This window comes from Protopterus annectens, chromosome 9.part0 (genome assembly GCF_019279795.1).
Source record: "Protopterus annectens isolate FY-2018-M chromosome 9.part0, PAN1.0, whole genome shotgun sequence".
Taxonomy (NCBI): domain Eukaryota; kingdom Metazoa; phylum Chordata; order Ceratodontiformes; family Protopteridae; genus Protopterus; species Protopterus annectens.
The window spans coordinates 661,344,406-661,371,648 of record NC_056743.1 but is presented as its reverse complement, the minus strand read 5'-3'; the positions used below and the strand labels follow the sequence as shown (position 1 = coordinate 661,371,648).

Genomic DNA, 27,243 nt, shown 5'->3' with positions numbered 1-27,243 from the left:
TTTGTTTTTCTTATGATCAGCAGGTTTCTTCTCATAGTCATTTAATTTTATATTAATTTCTGCCAGCAATAATTTGTTTAGTAAGTTCTGAGCAAACAAGTAACACATCCTCTTTGATTTTCTATGCTTAAGGAGATCCCTCTCAATCAAAATTTGGACCCACTCCATTGAGCACTGATGTGCCGCAGCTATCCCCCAGGCTTTAAAAATTTATCCTCCTCACTCCTAGAATCAAATGGAGTGATAGCACTCTTAAATGCTCTAAAGCCCCTTGGGTGCAATATTCAATTTCAGATAGCTTTTCAAGCTTGGAACATTAAAATGGACATTAGTCTCTTTGAATAACAAATTCAGACATTAAAGCAGTAATTGATGAACCCACTGCTGCAAAACAAATGTCCAACCCCTGATTTCTTTATGTAATATGTTTGTCTCAAAAATTAGCCAAGATAACTGTGTATCTGGAAACTCGATCATTCATCTGAAAACATACTGCTCCATAGTTCATTGTAAGTCATCCAGATTATCCTCCCGAAAAATACAGGGAACTAATAACTGAATACTCTCTTAATTTTTACACACCATGTTAGAGTGTGTGGTTCTGATCCTGTACACAGTGGGGCACTGGCAGAGCAAACAACTGACTGCACCAGTTAGTTCAGAGTTTAATGTTTAGAACAGTTCAGAAATGGTGTCTGCTTTTTGAAATGCATTGTGACATATCATATATCAAAAGCTGAATCAGTTACTGTAGCTTTTGTTCCTTTAGATCTAGGTGCACTATAAATAAGTCTTCAGAGCTCAGCAGCTCAGGAACCAACTTTAAAAAGTTTCTGTTAGGCCAAAGAACAAATTTACTGTGCTAGAGATTCAGGTAGCTATGTATCTACACTATTTCTAGACCTCTCTAAGGCATTCAATACTGTGTCTCACTCTCTTCTCCTAACAAAACTCGGCAACCTAGGAATCACCACTCCTACCCTATATTGGTTCCACAGTTACTTAAACAATCAGTAAAATGTTCATATGTCATCTCCCCTTTCTTGAAAATTCAGTAGAGTCTCACAGGGATTTATCCTAGGACCTCTACTTTTTAACATCTCTACTAATGACCTCTGTAGAGCTGCAACTAGTTGTACACTTATCCAATATGCTAATGACTCGACTATATGATGTACCTCTCGCACTATCCCAGCTTTTCTCCATCACTCAAAAAAGTTTTTCAGCTATCGAATCCTGGCTTACTAACTGCTAGCTATTTTTCAACCCCCCCAAAAAAAGTAAACTGCTGCTTTTTGAACCAAAAATTGGGCTTCTAATCTAAGCAAATTAAATATTCTCTCTGCTAACACCACCATTAAAATGGTCCACCACACCAAGTTACTGGGTGTCGTCATTGATTATCACCTTTGGTTTGATCTTCACATTCAGCAAAACATTAAGAAAACCCACAAAGAACTTGGCACGACCTACAGAAACAAACACAATCACAAAAACTTTCCTTCTGCCCTGCCTACTGTACAGTGCTCCAGGTCTTACTAATATAGAAAGCACCTCTATATCCAAATTGGAACAGTGCTACAATAAAGTGGCCAAGTTTGTCACCAACTCAAAAACTAGAACTCATCACTGCTTATCAGTAAGAAACCTAACCTGGCTAGAACTGCCTAACTACTTACTATATACCCAACTTCATAACCTAGTCTACAAACCACTAGCCTTCCCTGTGCTAAATAACATCATTACACCATACAATCCTAATAGAACACTAAGGTCCACAGACAAAGAGCTTCTCTCTATACACAAACCCTCTAAGGCAGCGGGGAAAAACCTCTACTCCCCCTACATTGCCAAAGCAGGAACTCTCTTCCACTAACTGTTAGAACTATCAGTAACTTACCTGCCTTTAGAACTATACTGAAGCGATACATGCTCGACTCCTGGCTGTGCTCCTGCTCTAGCTCGCACTAATCCTCGCTCCAGATGACAACAAACTGTATCTCTCTCTCGCTGCCCATCTAAAACTTGCATATCTACTTCAGTCACTCAAATATTTGCCATCTGCCTTATATTGGCTTTACTGTAACCTAGGAATTGCTGCTGTGTATAAAATTCGATTGATCTCTGTATTGTACATGTCTGTATGAACTTATAACTCACATAAGAACATTTTTTATATTTCCTATATAAAGATTGGAAATGATTGGATGTAACTTGAGCTTTTCTCCCCAGGCCTCCACTGAAAATGGATTTTTTCTGACCCAATCGGGCTTTTCTGGTAAACAAATGTCGACTAAATAAATACTATTAGTGTTATTTTTTTCAGTGAATTTTTATCAACATGTTTTTATTAAAATGACAAGGTCTTATAAAACATCCCATTTTATAAATCAAAAATCCTTTTTAATGTCTTTTGTGTGACGTCATTACTCACATCACACACTACATATGTTTTTGCCAGTGAGTGTATGCATTAAGCCTGTGGGAAAATATATGTACCACTTATTCATTCATTGATATTTACTTTATCCTGTTTACAGTCACAGGGTTGATGGAGCCTCTCTTGGTAAACAGTGGACCAGTGTAGAGCAGAAATTCTGGAAGGGATGCCAGTGTATTGTCTGTGTACTCAGATGTGCCCACATGCACAAGCACACAACATGTGCACTCATACATGGCAAAAACAGACCTATGGGCACTTTGGAGTTTTAAAAGAAGGCTCTTTAGCAGACAAAACCAGTCTTGTGGATTATGGTCCTCTTCTACTAAACTATTATGTTTGCATCTCTCTTGTACGCTAATAATATTTTTTTTGGATTTTATTGTAATACAGGGCACCAAGGAGACTGGAGGCTTATCACTTCACCTATTAACTCATTCACTCCAGTGGAGCTCAGGAAGTTTGCACTGTAACTTCCAATGGGCGGAGCCTAAGTCTTTTGAAAGAATCAGATTATGTCCTCACATTTCAAACAAATGTTCATATTTCTGGAACCATAGGGGTTATGAAAGAACTATAAATGGCAAGCTGTTCAGCACAAACTATTTTTATTGTGCTAGTATTGTTTAGGTTCTAGGTCTTAAACCGAATGTTATAAGTCACAGTAAACACAGTAACTATTACATTTGTAATATTTTGTAAACAACTTAGAATATCTCAACAAACACTCAAGTTACACATATACTGTCAACAGCATTTTATTCATCTAGCTGAGAGCTTTCATATGAGGCTAAGGACTTCTGTGTTACTTGGTTGTTGAGATACTTAGAAAAATGTGAAAATTATAACTCTATAAATTAATATAAAAAGTTAAAATCTCTGACACTAGACAGAGGTTAAATATTAACGCAGTTCAATTTGCCATTCTTTAAGCTTAAAGATGAAATCTTTTAAAACCTTGTACATAACATGGTTTTGGAATTATTGATGTAAATATGAACAAGCAATATTTGACACTAGAGACATCAGTAGGAGTTTACTGCAGATGCGCCTGGAGGCGTCACTCTGATGTAATGAGTTAATATGTTTTTGCTATTTAGAAGGAAGCTGGTCCACCCTACAAAGAAAAGCAGGAGGACAGAGGACAAACAGAGTTCACAGAGATGGTATTCCATGTAGGAACCAAATCAAAAGCCCAAGTACTGTAAGAATGCAGTGATAAATGATGCATCAGTGTGCTCTGCAATATTAAAGACTGTTGAGAGTGAGAGAGACTTTACTGAAGAATTCTAAATTGCGTAAACCAGATTAGCACTATTGGGCATGGATTCAGAAAAGATTGTGCCATTTAAGTTTCTGTTGATAAAACTGCACTGTGGTATGGCAGTATAACAGAGGCCTCTGGTAAGTATCCAGTCCAGATGCAATACTTGAGACATTTAGCAAGGCTAGCAGACACATTATTCCACAAGAGACCTGTACACACATATTGGCTCAGTGACTTTCGTTTACTGGCCAGACATTCAGAGATACAATATTTCTCTCCAGCCCACATGCAGGCCTGTCCTCAGTGCTCCAATAGATTTCCCATTCTCCCCACATTCTTCCATTTGGTCCCTGAAACCATACCACCCTCCTTATTCCCCTCATCCTCTTTATTCTCTCACCTCTCAGTCATTAATATAACCCCATCCAATTCTGTGTCATCCTCTCCACATAGGGAAAAGGAGCTATTCTGTGCTGCTCTTCTGCAAATCGTGTAAGCTTCTGCAAATGGAAAATCATAAAGATTAACATTTTTCACGGTAATTTACATATCTCTAGGTCAGAATGAGCCAGCTATGCAATCTAAATACTACACCAGGTCTTAACTATTCCATTAATATTTCCAATTTCATAGTGGACAGGATGGCAACAGTAATTATCATGCCTTGCTTTCTACAGTGGGACGATCCACTCCACCTCTCCTTAATTCTTTATCTGGGACACACTAAGCCTATACTAGCCATTATAGGTTCATAGATTAGTACTAGGCTAACTACCCTTGTGGGCCATTTCAAGCCTAGCCAATTAGTTACCCCATGTGAGAATCAAACCCTGCACCTTGTGTCTGTAAGGTAAACACCTTAACCATTATGTCATCTTCCCACCATCTACATGTATGCAGGCTGCAGTGGCCAAATATGCATGCAGCAGTAAGATGTTTCAATTTGTATCTGGTGGTAGTACTGTACTGTCAACTCCAACTTCCGATCATCGCTCAAGGATATCCATGTTATGCAAGGACCTGACTGTGGATCCAATCATTACCTTATCCATACCACGGTGCAGCTTTGCTTATGGCATCCAAAGTGCATGTCACTTATGCCAGCCAGGCTGTACTGGAAGCAGCTGATGGTCCCCGCCCGCAAACAGGAATTCCAGATCATACTGTCAAACCAGTTTATAGGATTGGCCCAAATGGATGATATGGATGAGTCAGAAAAGAAGATATTAAACTCCATTGTGGAATGCACTAAATCACTACGCCCCACCATCAGTCACTGAATGCAACTATGGATATCTGAAAAGTACCTTAATCTCATAGCCCAAAGGAAGCGGACAAAGCTGATCAACTATGAATGATACTGGGAGCTCAATCATAAAGTTCACCACAGGCTGAAAGCAGAAAGGGAAGCGTATTGGAGCCAGGTGGCAGCCAACCTTGAGGAGGTGGCATTCAGACACAAGTACTGCACCCTGTACAGCTCCCTCAAACAACTGAGTGGGAAAATTAATCCACTAATAAAAACATCAAAAAAGGAGATGGGAAATTCATACACTCACCTTGTGAATGCCCGAAACGTTGGAGGGAATTCTTTCAAGAGCTTTACAACCATGACACACCTGATAGACCAATGGTCGATCTGTCATCCATCAATCTCCCTGAGGCCCCAAAGACTGATACAAAGCCAATAGTTGAAGTGGTGAAATCAGCTATCAGAACACTGAGAAACAGCAAGGCATCAGGAGTACATCAGGTCACTGCAGAAGCAATAAAGGCTAGAGGCAATATCCTGCTCCTCTGACTCTGCGCACTGATTGAGCTGCTATGGGTTACAGAACAGATACCATCCACATGGAAGAAGGCCATTATCATACCCACCAAAAAGAAGGGTGACAACAGGGAATGCAAGAAGTACTGTAGCATCAGCCTGCTCTCCATTATCGGCAAAGTCCTTCTGCAGCCTGGATTGTATGATCTTCATAAACACTGCAAGCAAACCAGAAGGGAAGAACAGGCCAGATTAAGACCAAACAGAGGATGCTGTGATCAGATCTTCACCATCCATCAGCTAATAGAGGTGGACAATGTATAGTTATCATCCTTATTGATTTCTAGTCCACATTTTACTGCATCCACTGGCTTGCCCTGTGGAAAACATTGGAGACCAAGCACCTGCTGAAATAAATCATCAGATTCCTTCAAACATTATACAATGGTTCATCCAGCCAGGTGCACATTCAGAATAAACTGTCTAAAGATCTTACCATCCAGACTGGGGTTGGTCAAGGGGATGTGATCTCTCCACTGATGTTTAACATAATGGTAGATGCCATCATGAGGGGAGTATTTGAGGGCAGGGGCAGAGTCCAGTACAATGAAGCCCATTCTGTGACTGGCCTGATGTTCACTGATGACAGAGCCATTTTTGCATACAGTGATGCTGAGGCCACAGATATCCTTGTGACATCATCTGCATTACCCAATCATATGACCTACGGATAAATGCAGACAAGACCAAAATGATGGCAACCAATGGATCACAAGCCACCATCCTCCTCAGGGGAGATCAGATCAAACAAATGCAAGAATTGAAGTATCTGCAAGGCCATGGAACTGATTATCATGGACCTCAATAACAGGGACATTGGCAATCTTCAAACACTCAACCCCACACAGTTTGGCTTTAAGGGAGGTCATGTCTGTTAAACTGGTCGATGACTTTGAGACAGTCACCAAAGCCATGGACGAGTGGAAGACGGTGCACAACGCTTACCTTGACCTGGCCAAAGCCTTCAACACTATTTCCTTCTCAGGCATAATAGATAAACTCTCAACTGTTCATCAATCCATAACTTAACAGATGGGTAGCAGACTGGCTCAATGATAGAACCCATTTAAACAACATAGGGAAAGCCACCGCAAGCAGTAGACCCGTAACGAGTGGCGTACCCTAGGGATCAGTTCTGGGGCCTCTGTTATTCTGGATATACTTCTCTGTGGTGCAGGCCAAAACCAGTGGGCTATGGCTGACCAGGTTTGCATATGACTGCAAGCTGAGTGTGGTCATCAATTCCCCAAGTGATGTGGACATCCTCCAAGAGGGTCTCATCCAAGCAAATGACTGGTGCCAGAAACATGGCCTCAAGCTGAATGCCAAAAAATGCATCATCATCCTCTTTGGGGAAAGTGACACCCCCATATATCACATTAATAACATCCTAAGCATGCAATAAGTCGTGAGGGATTTTGGGCACCCAGATTGATAGCAACCTGACTTTTGACCTCCATGTTGCTTCCATTGTACGGAAAGCTTTCTACATGGCCCACCTCATAAGTAAAAGTATCTCATCCCTAGACAAGAAGATCATAACATCCCTGTAGTCTTCCCTTAAAAGGTCCATTATTGAGTACAATGCCCCCTTTGGCATGTACCTCGCAAATGCAGAAGCTGAAGAGACCACTGAGGTTCCTCACCAGGAGAATCCAGGGCCTCAAATATCTACCCTACACAGGCTAAAAGTCCTGTCCTTCTACTCAGTTTCATACAGACTCCTCAAGCAATCTCAGACCTTGCCTTGATAGGACTGCTGCATATCCACAAGTCAAGCTCCACTCGAGTAACCCACACACGTGACCTCATCCTGGTCTGTGTCATCAACAGGACTTGTTGGTGGGACAGATTTGTGTCCCAGAGACTCCCCCACATGTGGAATAGACTCCCTCTCCATGTCAAGCAGAGTGCCTCATTAACCTTTTTTAAGTGCACCCTGGATAACTGGATGGGAAACAGAAAATATACCCCTGGGATTCTATCTGTGTCCCTGCTGGACAGGTGCTTTGGGTGCTGACTTGTCTAAACATGGGCTAAACACTTGGCTAAGCTTATAAGAGCCTCAGGGACAATAGCCTTAGTAACTTCCTATGATCCTATGGGTTCACTGGTCCAGGAAAAGAAGGTTTTCCGGGTGTTGATCTTGCCAATTCTCCTTTAAGGATCAGAAACATGGATCCTCCTCAAGCCAGACCTGAACAAGCTTGAGGTTTTCCAAATGCAATGCCAGTGCCAAATCTTGGTAATCTCACTTCATGACCATATTAGAAATGAAACCATCCAGACCAGATGTGATCAGCAGCCAATGGTCAGCAAACAGATACAGAACAGGAAGCTGCATTGGTTTAGACATGTGTGCAGGTTGGATACCAAACACTTGCCATACAGATGATTATGGAGAGAGTGCCCTGTGAACTGGAGCGTTCACAAACTTGGACCAAAGAAGATGTGGGCTTAACAGATTGAAGTAGACCTGAGAAGCTGGTGAATCAACCTATAAGAGGCCAGAAATATTGCCATGGATGGTATAGCATGGAAAGGTGTCATGAAGGATGTTAAGAATCCATTGCCACTCACAGCAACGTACCAACTACATGGTCGACCAGCTCCACCGTCCTCCAGTTATGAACAAAAGAAGAAGAAGGAAAAGTCCAAGGCACTGCATTCGCACATTTATGTATGTGTGTATTTGAATTTGTTTACCAGAAAATTTCAACTGGATTGAAAACAACTTTTCTGAAGAGGACCAGCGAGAGAGGCTCCAAAAAAGTGGCAATCAGTATGCATTGCAAAAATAAACAGTGGAGTTGAAAATATTTATGTGTAAAGTATATAGACAAACTAGAACATTATATACTGCTTGACCAAGTTAAACATTTAAAATGACAGGTCTTGAATTGCCAAGTCTCAGAATGTGGAGACCAACTGACCAAAAAAAAAAAATATATATATATATATATATATATATATATATATATATATAATGTGTGTGTGTGTGTGTGTGTGTGTGTGTGTAATGTGTGTACATATAGATATGAAAATGTAGATAAGGTTAGGGCTAGCTCACATAGCAAGGGCTGCAAAGGGCTTCTCCCCCTGTAAAAAGGAGTTTAAAGGAGAAAAGTGGTGTTAAGTATTCAGTCTTCTCTTAGATTTTTAGTTTTTTATCTTGTCAGTTTTTCAGGATCTGGCAGTCTGAGTCTTCACTTATTTATAAGGTAAGGAACATAATGGAACATAGCACAAAAGTGGCTAACACTATAATACTAACTACTGGAGCAATGAATCAGTAATTGGCATAATATATACTTAATGCAATTAATTAGAATATAATTGTAAATCTTAGTATATAATTGATTATGTAATAATTGACAGGGGAGTACTTACATGTTCTTTTGCATATTAAAGCCACAGGGTAAGCATATAGTAAAAGCCGTAAAGCTGAATTTGTGATTGTTATTCACTGCAACACTGTACTTAATCAAAAACAGGCACTGTTTTTTTTTTTTTTTCAGTGAGACACATCCAGTTCTTTGCTTTTGAAGTTTTTTTTCGGGGGGGGGGGGGCAGTGTTATTTGTAATGTTGAAATCAAATCAAGCTACTTACTCCAAATTTAGAGTTTCTGCTGAGGAAACATACTGGGATGGAAAACACTTTGATTTTTCACTGATTTTGCTTTTGGGTGAAATACTATACTTTTCCTAATAGGATGAATTTAGGGAACATAGCTTTCCTCATAGTTTTGTAAATTCTAACTCTCATACTTAAACAGGTATAACTCTTATAATAAGTACAATTTTATAATTTCCTTTTAGTATTCAAGCTTACAACCGCTGTATCATGGGTAATCAGCTTAGGTGTCAGAGTTTAGCACATTTCCATTTATTTGGTACTGCCGCACCCAGACGTTTAACATACCTGTCATTATTCAGTGGAGTCAGCCTCTGACACTGCTATTAAAGCTGCCTCATGGAATTTGGTCTAGCTGTCTGATACAGACTATCTCCTTATACAGCAGTCCAGTATGAAATCACACTGTGCTGTTACCATATCCATATCCAGCCTGCTAACACCACATGTCACTCTAAGACAAAGTAGTAATTGTCTTATGTTTACTGCCAACTCACTATTCATATCTGTCCATGGCACAGGCTCCGATTATCTGTCCATGGCACAAGCTACGATTGTCCGTCCATGGCACAGGCTACGATTATCCATCCATGGCGCACGCTCTTATCCGTCCATGGCAGAGGCTATGAGAGATGTAAGTACTTAGTCAATGACAACTGTGGTGACTTATTAGCCTTCAGCCTAACTAAGCACTAAATTTTCACTGCACAGCATATCATCACTCCTCTAATTTGAGTTGTTTATGAAATCACTATCCAAGCCTCCTACTTCATACTGCAAAACACACACATACACACACTACACACACACATAATTGTGCGTAATCACACATGCACACACACAACTCACCTTTAGCACATGCAAATCTTCTCCTTGCTTCCAGCCTTGTCTCATTTGTTTGTTGTACAGTTCTTTTAATTTTAATAACAAACAATATAAAACAAAGACTGAAAATTAAAATGATAACCAAAGTCTGTTAAAAAGACTCATATGTATTCAACTATAACACTCTCTAGCCCCTTGGCTAAAAGGCATTTCAAGAGTCAAAAAACAAATTTCATTCAAACAATTAAGTAAAAACTTTCATTAAAAACAACTAAACAAGTAATGTAAATACACCAATCCCTCTACTTATAAAAACATTTCCCAACTGCATTCTAAATTATGACCACTGGGTGTCAGTGTTCCATATTTCAACATAAATAATCTCTCTCTAAAAAGTAACTTCTGTTTTAAATCCATATCCATAAAAACTTTCACTTTTTCTAAAATAGTCCATTGGAGATAATTTCCATTCCCCCCATGACAAAGGGAAAAATGCATGGCAACCAAACTTTCTATTTTTTGATTTCTAATATCCCTCAAATGCTCTGAAAGCCCTTTTTGTCTCCTAAAGATTACAAGGACATCTGAGGGCATAAACTACCCCCTCAGTGCCATAATTATACTACCTAGGAGTATAAACAATACCATTAATTGCCTCAAAAACATTCACTATATATTTACATACAGAACAATGCTTACAAGAAACAGTGCCTACCCTTTTCACCCCCATTCCAATATTCAAACCTGGAATAGTGCAATTACTATGAATTAGTATATATTTAACACTATGTCCCTGCTTATAGGAAAAAGACAATTTGCTGTGTAAGAAATGGATTCAACTCATATCTTTTAATAGAAAATCCCAATAATATTTCACAATAGTAAAAACAATACCAGAAAAAATTGTATATTCTGTAACAGAATACATTTTATTTTCCCTACTTCCTTATGCAATTCTACTAATACTGCCATGATTATTACTTCTTACAAAGTTACATCTATTAGTTTGAATGGACTGATCATCTAGCAATTTACTTATTGCATCCTTGATGCCTCGAATATCATAACCCCATTGTGTAAACAGAATGCAAGTTTTTAAAAATTCCCCTTCAAGAACCTTTTCATCATTACAAAGTCTTTGTATACAAAGTAACTCACTATAAGGTAAAGATTGAAGAAGGTGTGGTGGGTGACAACTTAAACCATGTAAAAAATGATTACCATTCTCAAACATTATATGTATCCAAGTCTTAAGATCCACATTTACCACACCTTCTAATTCTAAATCCAAAAACACCTTATTCCCCCTTTGCACTCCAAGTCGCAAAACATATTTTGTTCCAAATCTAATAAAAAAATCATTAACTTGAGATTCCCCACCATTACATAAAAAAATGAAATCATCAATGAAGCTATAATACTTTATAACATATTTTTTTTTATAAAACTCTAACTTATAAATAAATTGTTTAAAAAAACCTATAAATACATTTGCATACATGGGGCAAACAACACCCCCATGGCTGGTACTTATCAACTGGCAATAAATTCTTCTATTAAACTGAAAAAAATTATTTGTTAAAGAAAACCACAACTCAATAAGAACATTTGCTAATGGGTTATTCCTCTAAAAAATGTTGTAAGGCCTTCATACCCCACTCATGTTGAATATTAGTATAGAGACTTCATGCATCCATTACTAACCAAAATTTTCCTGTCGACCAATTCTCAGTTTTGATTTTAGCCAAAAAATCTAAACTGTCATGCATATAAGAATCTAACTTTTCTATACAAGGTAATAAATATTTAATCAACAGAAAACCCATATTCAGGCAAAAACAAAACCACTGTATCATATAAAGTCCAGACCAGGCTCCAAAAATTTAATGCAAGAAATCCAAGCAGGCAAAGGACAGGCATGGCATAAAACCAAACAATATATTTAGTAAAAAACATGTAAGCACTTTCATGTAGTACTCCTACGCTTCATTAGACATATATCTAAATAATTACTTGCTGATACAATAGGTCTTCCAGGAGGAGAACATGAACTCTTATGTACCTTGGGTAGACAATAAAATCTTGCCAAGGTACATCGAGTTACAGAAATTTTTTTGTCTGCCGACTTCATACTGCAAAACACGCACACATACTTGCGCGTAATCACACATGCACACACACAACTCACCTCTAGCATGTGCAGATCTTCCCCTTGCCTCCAGCCTCATCTCATTTGTTTGTTGCACAGTTAATATTCTGAAGCAGAGTTTCTTAAAGGTCTTCTACAAAAAAAAATTGCACTACCACTGCTGTCATCTCTTCATAATTTTCAGAGATAGTACTTATTTTACTTCAAAATTTTTCTCTCCACCTTTTTAAATTTGCCTGTAAAAACAATGATTTTTACAGACACTAAATAACATGAAGGCACAGAGGCAGACATCTTAGTCATCAAAAAGTATGATATCATTTTTGTCAGCTTTCTAAATGAATAAGTTACAGTGCCCAATTGTCACTGATTTTTCCTTGACTCCAGAATGAGGAGGAGTTCCACTGATGGACAACGGACCATGCTGTGGCCCCTATTATATATTTTGTTTATTTTTTTTCTAACCAGTAACGTTCCTTAACATTCAACTATTTTGTTATGAGGCATAGCCTGTGGCTTTTTGTGTAGCCGAAGGTCTTGGTTATTTTAATGGAAAATGCAAGTAAAGATAGAGTGAATTAAGTGTAGAGATGCAGGATGTGGCTTTTGGCAACTCGCAATCTAACCTCTAAGTCATCCTACCAGATTGTACCCACGTAAAAAGTAACAATTTGAATTAAATAATTCTGCATATTTTCAGATTCGTCTGACATTTTTTATCACTATGTAAGCTATATCTGTGTTGTTTTTTCCATATATTTAATCTAATACATAATATCTAGCAGAATAGTTTGGGTAAGGTAACATACTGTCAGTGATGAATATCCTGTTGATGTTGAATGGGTTTAACTCCCTATCTACAAACAGTCCTATCGCAAAAAGGTCTCATTAAAATAAGTTAGCACCCAGGCAATGTTCTTCAACTTATGTAATTAATCATACATGCCACTGAGTAAATATAAAGAATTTTGTATGACTGGCTATAACATTTCATGAATAACTTTGCCGAAAATTAATACTACTGGGCTGCCCTAATAGTGATGCCTTATTTTATGTGTTTTGGGTAATCTGGAAAAAAATTGCAGTTACTTTATTTTCATTTTAAATAGCTTTATGTCCTTGTTGCTTTATATTCCTTAAAGGTTTAAACCACCTTCTTCTGGCTTTTCCTGGTTAAGGGTCACCACAGCAGATCACATGTCCGCTCATGATTGGCCGTGGAGTTTTACAGTGTCAAGTTGCCAGCCTGGCACCCAACCTTCCACAGAAGGCACACACACTCACACCTAGGGCCAATTTAGAGTGTCCAATCCACCTACAGCATGTCTTTGGCATGTGGGAGGAAACTGGAGCACCCGGAGGAAACCCACGTGACCACAGGGAGGACATGCAGACTCCGCACAGAAGGCACCCTAGCCGAGGATTGAACCAGGGAACCTCTTGCTGTGAGGTGACAATATTAACCGCTGTACCACAGTGGCTGCCCATTCCTTTCCTTAAAGCTTTAAATGATCCCCAGGATTTCTAAACATGTTCACTGCAATGGTGGTTAGCACTTCACTGATTATCATGTGGGTGCCCTTCAGCTCAAAATTCATTATTATTTTTTCAGTGTAAAGCCCAAGAGTACTTACTGCAGATAATTAGTAATCCTGTGGTCGAGAGGGAGTGAAAGCCGCAGTACTGTCTGTGTAATGCAGCAAGAATAACTGCTGAATATAGAGGGTTTCTGTACTCAACATGTTCATGTGCATAGAAGCAATAAGAGGAAAAAAGCAGCCAGCATCCTGAAAGGGACTGCTGCACACTTTAAATGCATTTTTGTCTAGGGGAAAGGGTGGAAATGAGAGTAAAGGACAGTAGGAAATAAGTGGGAAGTAAGTAGAAAAAAACACAACGGCAAACGGTTAAGGAGCAAATATGATGGGGTGGGGGGGCAGGTGCCCATTTTCTCTATTCAGACAAGGAATTGGGGAAGGATGTATTGTAAAGTCAATGTATGGTAAAAGGGTAAGAGAAGTTATCAGGTACAAACACATAAGCTGTGTAACAGGGACAAGACTGACAGGGGAGGTGTTGACATACTGAGTGAGGGGGAGGACAGTGTTTGTCTGATGTCTCTAACTCCAAATTGACAACAATGTTGATGGGGAGGACTGGACAACAAACAGGGGAGGGCAAGGTCACAAAAGGGAAGGAAATACCACAATGGGGAATAGGACGAGTATGTGTTAAAAACCACCCTGTCCATGTTTTCCCCAGCCAGAGGTCAGATACCACTCTGTGCTCCTTTACTACTCAGTCCTATTTGTGATGGTGCTGCCAGTGCTGGGCAGTGAAGCAACTCTAACAGCTGCAAGAGGAATCTTTCCAAGTGAGGCATTATTTCACTGGTCTACTACCCCCCCCCCCCCATAATCATCTGCCTTTGGGTGACAAAAGAATCACCCCTAGCAGAGTCATCAATAACAGAGCTTCTAGTGAATGAATCACCACCAGGGAGAGGGGACGATGGCATCTCAGGATCCCCTTGCGATGGCATTGGGGAGCCCCCCTACTAGGCACCAAGACAGATGTACTGTCTGGTTGTTCTTGTGGTGGGTGGGGGCATGTGTAGCATGTGGCATTGTCATGGCAACTGCTGTACTGAAATGAAAAATAAAAGGAAAGAAATAACATCACAAATACAGCAAAAAAATAAAGCATATTGACCGGGAGGGATTGGAGAAACAAGGAGGCATCACATGAAATAAAGTATGAATGACACCTGCATTTCAGTGATACAAAACGCAAGTACAACATCAACAAGCAGTGAATCCAGGTGAACAGCACAGCTGTCTAACAAGAATGAGGTGCTGCTATGTGATGTCTACATAGTGTGAGCAGGGACAACACTGAGGGGTGCACTACCTATACTGCCAGGTGTATTCCAGCTACTATATGTACAAAGTGCTGCAACATATCTGTATGTTGCTTATATGTCCCACTGGCTTTATGTTACTAGGAGTTCATTACCCCTGGCAAATACACAGACATAAACTGAACCAGTGACATCACAGGTTACCTATATGATGTACCATACTCTCTAATGCACATATTGATTATTAACAATATAAATGGAAACATTCGACAGAGTACAGTGTACAGATGTGCAGCCAGTGCTCTGAGAAGTAAAGCTGCTTAATAATACAACAAAAAGGCTCTACCATAGCGTTATACAACTGAATGGGTCACTCACACCCGTACCTGGAAATATGCTGCATCCTCCTCTGTAATTGGAGACAATTCTCTGCATTAGTCTTTTGAGCTGTGGATAAAAATAACACGTCAGTAACTTAATGACACACAGGTAATATGCAAGAAAGTAAAACTCTATAGCAATTTACACACATCATTTAAATACATCTCTTGTGCCCTCATTCTGACCTCCCCTTCACTCAGCAAAGAAGGCCTGACTGACTCCTTTGCAGGTCACATTAGTGGTGCTTGTGCCACTCACCAGAGTGAATACCCTAGTGAGACAGTGCCAGACATTCACATCATACTGGGGACCCTCATAAAAAGCCACAAGCAGATGCTTTTGGTATAGAATCCTTAGTGCAGCACTAGGGTATCCTGCCAGACAACAGTGCCACTGGAAACCATGGCCATACTTCTGGACATCTCACCTTCATGCCCATTTTACTTTTCAACAGTTCAGCAGTGTGACCTTTGTCAGGGTATGAAATGACCTGTGCCAAATATTACTGAGGTTCAAATGTCTCAGAAAGGTGTGAGATACGGCAAAACATGTATGTAGTATATGCATTGCACTGAATGTTTAGAGCAATATTACTCCATTGACCATAGACCACCCCCCATGCACGCACACATGTATGCTCAGTGTGCACTACAGGTACTTATGTGGGTATATGACACAGTAGAAGCCTCTTAGCATGACTGTGGGTCTAGTTGTGGCACATAGATTGAGTGACTCAGATAGATTCATGAAGTGGGTCCTCATCTGTATAATCATCAAGCTCAAGAGGCTTGAATCTGTGAGATATAAACCCTGGTGATTGCTTAGAGCCTCACCAACTATGGAAACAAATTAATTAAACTCACTCCATCTGTATGAAAGCAGCTTGTGAAAGAGGAAAATTGCATTACTGCCTGTGTCAAGTAGGTTTTACCTCTTATTAACTGTACCTTTTGCTGCACTGTTCCCAAAATGCATTCCATGTACAAATGTTATAAGAAAATGCAGGTTTTGAAACTCTTGCTACCCTTTCTGACCTATTGATTCATTTGTAAGGGAAACCATGGCAGGTGCTATAAATGTAAGTTAAATGGTAACTACAGACACTCCTTTTAAGGAATAATAATTGTGAGGGCTTTTTATTACTGTAGTACATCGCAGAATGCACAGTAGCAAGTCATGCCTAAACCCCATCCCCCGGCCAACAATTGGTGATGTCTTAGTAAACTTAAGTAAATTCATACTGATGGTGGCATGCATATTCATTGTCTAGTCATAGTTTACCCTGTTTCTCAATGTAGTGTGATCTTGGAGTTGGTATATTTAATTGGGGGGGGGCACAGAGCGGCTTGCCCCCCTGCAAAACCAAAGGAAAAGCAATAATACTTGCAGTTATAATGTTTTTTTTTCCTTCAGTTTTGCAGGAGGCCAAGCCCCCCCCAGACCCCCAGATAATTAAATATACCAACTCCGAGATCGTACTACATTGAGGAAAAGTGTAATGTATGAATAGACAATAAATATTCCATGTCGAATCTACATGAGCGTATGCTTCCCATATGACGGCACACCCCTTTCACTTGCCAATCACTGCCCATTCTCACATCTGGGCTGAACAGATTATGAGGTACTACAGTAAAACCAAGACATTGTGAGTTTGTAAAATGACATTGTACTGTGCAGAACAAGAGTTTCTGCATGTGTAAGGAATGGTGTCTGCTGTTGTAGGACTGCTGTTCAACTAGCATGCAGGTGGGACATGCATGCATAACTGAGGTCTGTCTGCAAGTCCATCAAGCACTATGCTGTGCTGTCTGGCTTTGTATGTTGAATGACAGGAACAGTCACACAGCTGCTGTAGCATAGCTGAATATTATGTGCAGATCAGAGGGTGGTACATACGTCAGGCCGTATACTGCTACTGCTTCCAGTCACATCGTCTGGGTTCCATAATGGCTTATTTGGCCTGCGAGTAAAGCATTGTAGGTATACTGGAGAAAGTTACCTGCCTCTTTGTACTTTGTCCCTCTGTCTAGTTGGGAGAGAGGGGGTTATGGGGTGATAACTAGGGGGGGCAGTGCTTCATATATCTTTGGTCTGTTCCTCACAAGCTTTGTGGTTTTCTGGGAAATCACCAAGGACTGAAGTCACTAAGTAGCAACATACATTTGAGTTTCAGACTTCATATCCTTCGGAAAAAGCATCTTCTTTTTTGTTTTCATCTGCTCCCATTAGGGGCCTCCACAGTGGATCATCTGTTTCTATTTCTTTCTGTACTCTGCATCTTGCTCTGTCACACCAATCACCTGCATGTCCTCTCTCACTATATCCATAAACCTTATCTTAGGCCTTCCTCTTTTCCTCTTACCTGGCAACTCCATCCTTAGCTTCATTCTCCCAATATACCCAACATCCCTCCTCAGCACATGTCCAAACCAACGCAACCTCGCCTCTCTGGCTTTGTCTTCAAACTGTCCAACCTGAGCTGACCCTCCAATATACTCATTTCTAAACCTGTCCATCCCCCTCACACCCATTGCAAATCTTAACATCTTTAACTCTGCTACCTCCAGCTGTGACTACTGTCTTTTTATCAGTGCCACCGTCTCCAACCCATATAACATAGCTGGTCTCACTACCATATTGTAGAACTTCCCTTTCACTGTTACTGGTACCTGTCTGTCACAAATCCCTCCTGACACTCTTCTCCACCCACTCCACTCTGCCTGCACTCTCTACACCTCTCTTCCACACTCACCATTACTTTGAACTGTTGATCCCAAGTATTTAAACTCATTCACCTTCACCAAATCTACTCCCTGCATCCTCACCATTCCTCTGTCCTCCCCCTCATTCACATACACACATTCTTTCTTAGTCCTGCTGACCTTCATTCCTCTTCTCTCTAGAGCATATCTCCACCTCTCCAGGGTTTTCTCCACCTGTTCCCTACTCTCATTACAGATCACAATGTCATCCACAAACATCATAGTCCACGGGGCCTCCTCTCTGATCTCGTCTGTCAACTTGTCCATCACCATTGCGAATAAGAAGGGCTCAGAGCTGATCCTTGATGCAATCCCACCTCCACCTTAAACGCATCTGTTACTCCCGCGGCAGATCTCACCACTGTCACACTGCCCTTGTACATATCCTGTACCACTCTTACATACTTCTCTGCCACTCCCAACTTCCTCATACAATACCACAACTCCTCTCTAGGCGCCCTGTCATATGCTTTCTCTATGTTCATAAAGACACAATGCAACTCTTTCTTACCTTCTCTGTACTTCTCTATCAACACCCTCAGAACAAACATCGCATCTGTAGTGCTCTTTACTGGCATGAAACTGTACTGCTGCTCACTAATCATCACCTCCCTTCTTAACCTAGCTTCCACTGCTCTTTCCCATAACTTCATGATGTAGCTGATCAGTTTTAACTCTGTAGTTAATACAGCTCTGCATATCACCCTTATTCTTAAATCTACCTACCTCAGTATACCTTTGAACCAATCATAAAAGACTATAGGGTCATAACCTATCAAAATGATAGGAGAGACAAAGTATTGTGAAACTACTGAGTGATACAATTTACACATATTTACTAACTTGTTGAGGTTTGCTTACACCCAGGGGATATATGTTGAGTTTATGGCTCTACATTTTATAGCTCTTCTTATCTGTTGAATGTTTTATTAATGGAAGGGAATCAATGAGCTCTCTCAGTCAATGACAATACATTTTTTTCTGGATTGGGATAGGGTAGAATGTCTCTCCTATCATTTTGATAGGTTATGACCGGGTCTATATTAGATCACTGAATGCTTAAAAAAGCGAACGGTGATTAATCGACCCTATATAAATGAAAGCTTACAATTTTGAACTATCAGAACAGTGATTTTTTTCCTAGGGGAAAAAAAATCGCTGTTCCAGCAAAAACAAAACAATAAAATACTTTAAACATTACATAAGTGGGGGGCTTTGCCTCCACCCCCCTACTTAAATATACCAACTCCGAGACCGCACTACAGTGCCGAAAACAGCAAAGTAATGAAGTGGCCAAGCAAATTCTTTCCCAGGGAAAGAATTTGCTTAAAAGCCGCTTTAATATTTTGCCGTTTCAGGCTTTTGAGTTAAACAAAGATGCATTCGAAAGAATGCGTCTTCAGTCTTCTAATAGGGAACCTTATGAACCTGTAGTCTTTCATGACTGATTCAAAGGTATACTGAGGTTAGTAGATATGAATAATTGATTGTAATTATGTTTAACTGACATCAAATTTCATTGGTTCTTTAGAAAATAATTTTAATTATATAAGACTGTGTTTTTTATGCATCTTTAATGGTCTGAAGAAGGAACATTGTGTTGCAAAAGTGCTTACCTCTGTTACTTTTATATGTTTTTATTTTGATTTTGATTAAAAGTTATTCGTTCCCTCGCTGGGTGGTATTGGATGTTATTAGTTTATACAATATTTATTTAAACCACTGGGTTGCTGTTGGAGTGTTCTTCGTTTGCGTTTATTGAATATTTATAAGAATGTGACATGATAGAACCGTGTTACTGACTGAAAAACAGTAAACATTTTCTCTTGCTCTTTGATAGATTCTGGCAAATAAATAGATTTAATAAATTCTGGCGAATAAATAGATTTAATAATCAAAGAAATGTGACAATGGTGCTGTCAAGAAGGGGCATTAGAAAGGAGAACAACTTCACTAGTTATTACCTAAAGATGATTTAATCATAAAATTATTCCAGTCATTTTAAAATAAAGAGCATCTTTTCTTTCTTTGCAGCAGAGTATGATTTCATGGAGACAGATGAATCTTACAAAGTTGTTAGCCACGGACACTGGAAACAAAATCCAGCTGCACACCTTACAGGTATATACCACTAGGTACATCATGAACAGCTTCTGGTAACAAAGGGAAATGTTCACGTTTTTTGCTATAAAATGAAGTACAAATCCATTGGAGCTGGGAATTACTCCATTTCCTCATACATGTGTCAAACTAAATTGTTTTTCTTAAAAAAGTAGGCATTTTGAGGATTATTTTGTTAAAGTTCATCTATTTTGATTGTCTTAGTGTTGCAGCCTTCCTCACGTGACATCATACAAGGAGATTTTTAGACTTGTATATATATAAATATATATATATATATATATATATATATATATATATATATATACACACATACATATATATGTATGCAGAAGTACACAACCTATATTTCTACACTAACTGCAGTCACACCTGTATACCCTATAAACTTATACCGTCAGCGAAATATTGCAAGTTAAGTGCTGCAGTTTAATAATGACTCTGAAGTATTATATTGTTGAAACTATAACATAACTTGACTTCTGAAAAACTTTCTTGTTTACTCAGAATGAATTTATATTGTATGGAAAATCTTGACTTATACCTACTATGACATTATTCTGAAGGCGTGGCCAAAAAAATAAATAAGTAAAAAAATCAAGAAAATACAGAACTTCAGAAACCACAGCACAGACCCTATTTTACAGCATGGTTTGTTAGATATACATTCATTACAGATTGGAAATGCTAAAATGAATGTAATTTATTATATTATATAAAATTCAAATAGCCATTTAGTTAGTCATGGTCACTGCAAGTCTTATATACATAGTAGACTAGTTGAACACATTTGCTGTATAGAAAAAGTTGGTGGAGTAATTACGGGGGAGCAGAGGATGGCAAGGCAGACGTAACACAGGAATGGATATATGGAATGTGAGAATGAGGTGGAGGTACTACACAAAAAGGTTAAATCCAAGAGGGATATAAAGGGGTTCAGAAGGGTGTCAATGCGCTGCCCCCCTCATATAAGAGGAAGAAGAAAAAGAAGAAAGCCACTGCATAGTGCTAAGTCAGTTTATAAGGGAATGGTTAAAAGATACAAGGACTGGAAGAATCGCAGGGAAGAATATTGTGAAGGATATATGGGAGCCAGAAGCAGGGCAGCAATGTGTGTGTGTGTTAGACAAGTGAAAGTGGAGATGGATAGACAGTAAACAACCATGGGGAAAGACAGGAATATATGCCTTCTAAGGCACATTGAGAAATGAATAAGGCAATGTGGAATATTAAGAGGGGGCAAAAAGGTTAGAAGGCTAAAAGCACAGGGAAAATTCTAAATGAACATTTCTTATCATGTTCATCAAATAAGCAGAAGGAAAGATGCCAGGCTTACAGGGAAAGACAGCAACAGAGGAAACACTAACAGCCAGACAACAGAACAACTGGAAAAAGAATTGAGGAGGATGAATAAGAAAATGGGATGGCAAGAAAAGATCATAAGAAAGGTCTGTTGTGGTTCTGAATTAATCTTTGCTGGCCTTTGTCAACAGTTCTGTTCATGCTTCTCAAATATCCAGATTTTTGCCTGTTATTTTTGCTTTGTTCATTAGAACATTTTTGGTTTTCTGGCAAATCGCTCAGGATGAAAGTCCATAAAAAATGACAGAATTTGAGTTTGCCCCCCCCCCCATTGTTTTTGGCTTTGTCCAGATTTCTTCAGCTAAGAGGTTAAACATGATGGTACTGCTTGACATGAGATAAGACTAGAGGCTGGAAGACAGCTGACAGTGTTGCAAATCTACAAGGCAGAGCAAAGATTCATGGAAGAAAATACCGCAGCAGTCGATCTTACCACTGTAGTGGGTAGAACAATGGCGGGTGTGCTGATAGTAAGGCTTACAGAGAACGATGGTGGGTGTGATGATAGTAAGGCTTACAGAGAACGATGGTGGGTGTGATGATAGTAAGGCTTACAGAGAACGATGGTGGGTGTGATGATAGTAAGGCTTACAGAGAACGATGGTGGGTGTGATGATAGTAAGGCTTACAGAGAACGATGGTGGGTGTGATGATATTAAGGCTTACAGGGCTTTTGGCAAGGAATGAGCTGCCTTAGAAATGCTAGCACGGACTTATTGCAGGATTTTATTTCCAGAATAGCTGATTAATTTCTTTGAATGGGCAACCAGGGATGGGTGACTGGTTAACTGAGTGGATGGGACCTAACTCGATTTCAGCAAAAGCTTTGTCTCAGTCCTATACTATAGATATCTTAGAAAGGTAGAATGGGTAGGTGTCAACAGTTTAGATTGAAAACATTAAACATGAAACAAAAGATTGTTATCAGGGAGGAAGAGAAAGTGACACGTGGCATTCTGCAGAAGTCATTCCTGGGTTAAACTCTATTCAGTATGTTTGCATCAGACCACATGCAGAGCATGGGACAATTGACCAGTTTGTTTGTAGATGACATCATAGTTTGAGGCTGGGGTGATGATGGAAGTGGGAGCAGGCAAGAGTCTAGAAACATGGTCTACAAGGCTGCAAGTTCACTTTTACTCTTCAAAGTATATGATTTTATACCTGGGGAATGACAGCCTGGGCAGTATACACAACCAAAGAAAAAACAAACAAACCAGGAGCAAGATCTGGAAGTAATCATTAGATGATGTACACCACTATGTAGTGTCACATGGGTGGAGTGGATGCAAATGAAATGCAATAGAGAATATTGAGGATGAAACGTATCTGGGCGAGAAGAATCCAAGAAAGGAAGGAGGTAATTCAATGTATTTTTGTGCACTCCTGGAAGTCTCATAAAGTTAGGGTAGTTATGACTAGAGAATGTACAAGGTATGATGGTTCTAATGGTGGACAGCCAAAGTTATATATGAAACGATATTAAGAAAGCCTTTTTCCTCACTTGAGGAGAGGAAGGTAATATGATATAGGTATACAAGGACAAAAGTGAAAATGTGAGTAGACCACACCATAAAGGAATGCTAGGGCATGGATGAAAGGGCATGACCAGCAGATCAAGGGAACACAGTTGATGCTAAATGTGAAAAGATACTTTTTTTACAGACATAGTTGATGACAAATGGGGGCAATTACCAGTATGGCTTGTGGAAGTAAATACATTTTAGGCTCTTAAATTAACTTGAAAACCACAAAGTAAGGCAAGTAGACCACAAAATATCAATATCCCTAAACTTGCTCTAGTGCATGAATGACAACCATTGGTTCCAAGAATAAATCCTTTATCAGACACTAGTTAAGCACTTTTGTTCTTTAAGCGGACCTTCGTCAGAACCAAACATTCAGTGTACACCATACATTTAAATATCTTGGATTTTATATCACATGATTAAAAAACAGCCTAGCATAAAAATGAATTGATGAAATAATTAATACCTTACTTGAATCTGATTAAATATCCAACTACTTCAGTTTTAAAATGTAAGTGATGGAGCATGATTCATTCAAACCTGGGAATCTAGTGGCATCTAATTTTAACTGCCATCTTAATTCACTTTTTTCTGTATGTTCATCTGTAATAAAACCCCCTCAGCTCTAACTGAACCTGCTCAATCACTAAAAATTTAAAGTATGACACTGCCTATTTCTAAATGTCCAAATAGTGCGTTAGTAGATTTGCACTGCCGCATATCTAACAAATGCTCATAAATGCATTTTTTGAGCTTCCTGGAAGTTTTGCCAACATAAAATGCTGGACAAACTCTGCACCATGCCAGGTAAACCACCATTTTGGTATTACAGTAAAAACATCCTGAAATGTTGTATGTGATGTTCCTTACAACAAAATTATCTGCAACAGAAATATGGGGACATTGACAGCAGCCACACTTTTGCTACCCATATTCGTTTTAGGAACACTGTGCCTAAAAAACAGCACATTAATTTATTTCCAAATAATTCCTCATTGCCCTTCCTTTTCTATATACTATAGAGGGGTGTACCCCATTTTTCTAAAACTACTCATTACTTGAAAACAGTGTCCAGTTCTTAAATATCATATCTGTTATGCTCTTAGAATTGACTGTAAATGTATAAATCATGATTAAATAATAATCTCTTTTTATAACATGATATTTGATTGGTATAATAGCATATGTAGCAATAGGCTGATCCTTGGTTTTAGAGGCAAAATGGCAAGTTATATGGCTATCCAAACAATGATATTTTATGCCTGCACTATACTGCTGCAATGTGATCTTGGGCTATGTTTAGCTTCACAGATGAAGCAGGAAAGTGTAGAGATTCCTTCAGACAAGGGAGTATAATAGCTGGTTGTAATAAAAGTCACATCTTTTATTTTATCAAAGGTAGAAAAAGCAAAATGACAGACACAGCAATCACCGAAAGGGAAAATAATGAGCAATATGCTGGATAGGAAGGATATCGATAGCTTGTTAACTGTAAATAAACTCATTACTCAGATATTTGCCTCTATAAAAATAAATAATGGTGACTTTTCCAGAGCCTTGTGAAGAAAAGGGTCAGAGTATAACAAATACGGATTTGCTGTGTCCAGGACTGTTTGTGAGCGCCTAAGCCCCCCCCCCCCCCCCACACACTTAACTGGGGTTAAACTATTCCTGGCACCATAAAGTCTGTTTTTCAAAATTTCCCTTGCAACTAGCCAGCTTTTTAGTTTTAGCACTCATCTGTTTCTTTGATCTCAGCACTTGTTCAGAACTTATTGTAAGCACTAAATAAGTTATAAATTACTACAGCACTCAACTTTCCTCACTTGTCTAGAGGAAAACAGTTTTTAGTACTTAATAAATAAGCACCTATTCAGGCATGTCTAAAGGTCAGCTCCCGGTGTTTTCTCCTGTCTACCTGATGAATCTGGGCATCTTGAGACAATGCAGCAATTGCCTCATGTACACAGACAACCCTCTCCTCCTACCACCCAACACTATGACCTGTGAGAGATGCACTTATATAGCCAAACTGGAAGCAAAGCTCTCTTTACCAAAGACAGGCCTAGACAGTCAAGAGGAGAAGGTAAACACTTGCACCGCACCACACTCATTACATAGTCCCTCAAAACCTACACCACCAAAACACACACACAGAACCACAAAACACACACCTACATTTGTGGAGGCTCTCTGTACTAATCTGCCCAAACAACAGGGACCTCCAAAGCAGAAATGCAAGCAACCTCCACCCCCCAATGCAACCCAAATGACACATAGTCCACATACTCAGTGTGCCACTCAACTACAGCCCATAAGGCATAACGTACCCAACACTCTAGTCATAGGTGACACTATAGTCAGGCACACCGATGTTCCACTCACCAGGCTAAACAAGGAAAAAGTTACTGTCAGCTGCCTGTCAGGTGCCAGGATCCGCCACATAACGCACGCACTCAGTTCACTCCACAACAAGTACAAATATGACTCTGTCATTGTCCATGTTGGTGTGAATGACCTGAGACGTACCTCCCTGGACATGAAAAGAGCATTGGAGGAGCTCTCTGATCTTGTAGCCCAGGCCAGTATGACCCTAGCCCTGAGTAGCATCCTGCCATCACCCAGAATGACACTACAGTACAAGGACAAAATGATTGACTTTAACAATTGGCTAAGCTTCTGGTGTCATTCTAAGGGAATCCAGTATCTGTCTTCCTGGGATGACATGATCAACAGACCACGCTGCTTTGCCAGAGATGGCCTGCACCTGTCGCCCTTAGGATTCTGGGTATTGGCAAAGGCTCTTGCCACCCCTATAGTGCCTTTTTTAGGCAAGGTTCAAATGATAAATTCACCACTGTAACAGGTACAAGCAAGCAAAATCTGAGGGTAATGCTACTCAATGCTAGAAGTCTAAACCTCAAAATGCACTCAATTGAGGGACTCCTTAAAATGGAGAACATTGACATCTGTGTAGTGACAGAGACCTGGTTCAAAGCTCCAGAGAGCACCCCTGCATTACCAGGCTATAATTCATACCACACCTTTCGGCCACCAAACCCGGACTGAAACACTAAAGGTGGAGGCATGTCCATATTCATTAAGGATATCCACACCTCTAAGCTTGTTGCTCAGCATAATGCATCCGAGATTATCCAAGTTCAACTAACTCTGGGCAAAACCACAATCCAGATTGTAGCTTGCTACAGACCCCCACCATGCCCCAGGATTCCCACTCCTCTTTTCTTGATACACTGGAAAATATTATGGTACAAACCAACACTCTAATAATAGGTGATTTCAACTACCCTACCATTAACTGGGAAAACTACTCATATACCAACTCTTTTGCTCAACGTTTTCTGGAAATCATCAATTCCAATGCTTTGGATCAACTTATCCACACCCCCACCAGAGGCAGCAATATCCTAGACCTGGTCATCACCAACATGGGTGACCAGTGTTCCACACCAGAGGTCAGCTCCTCGTTGGTTAGATCCAACCACAAGCTAATCACCCTAGACATCCACATCCCACTCCCACCCCCCATTAGGAAAACAACCGTAAAAAATTTCTCCAAAGCCAATTTCATGCTTCTTAAGACAGAAGTGGCAAACTTCATGACACCCATGCAGATGGACAATAGAGGTACGACTGCTGAATCCTACACAAATGCACTTTATAAGTACTTACACGAGTGCATGGATCATGCTATCCCTAACAGAACCAAGATGCTATCCTCCAAAAAAAGGAAGCCAATCTGGTGGTCTTCTGCCATAAACAAACTCTACAACAGAAGAAAGAAACTGTTGCAAAAAAGAGTAAAATCCCACGATTGGAGGAACTCCCTGGTCAGCCTCAGTAAGAAGCTGAGATCACTCATAAAATCCTCCAAAGCTAGTTATGAAAACAAAATTGCCACTGATTCTAAAGACAACCACAAAGCATTTTATAGCTATGTTAAAAATCCCGATGGCAACACTCAGATCTGCTCTGAGTTACAGCACAATGACACTAAATATACAGAACCAACTGATATTGCCAACATCCTGGCAGATAGGTTCAGTGCTAATTTTACCCC

The 27,243-nt window shown here is 39.6% G+C and overlaps 1 protein-coding gene across 1 annotated transcript in view; it reads left to right on the top strand.

The window, feature by feature from the left end:
• Positions 1 to 27,243, top strand: part of LOC122810894 (tumor necrosis factor ligand superfamily member 15-like) — a 117,745-nt gene that overhangs the window by 65,509 nt on the left and 24,993 nt on the right. Inside the window, exon 3 of the mRNA XM_044082435.1 lies at positions 20,185 to 20,271. Coding sequence (XP_043938370.1) covers positions 20,185 to 20,271 — 87 coding nt within the window. The remainder of the gene's footprint in view (positions 1 to 20,184; positions 20,272 to 27,243) is intronic.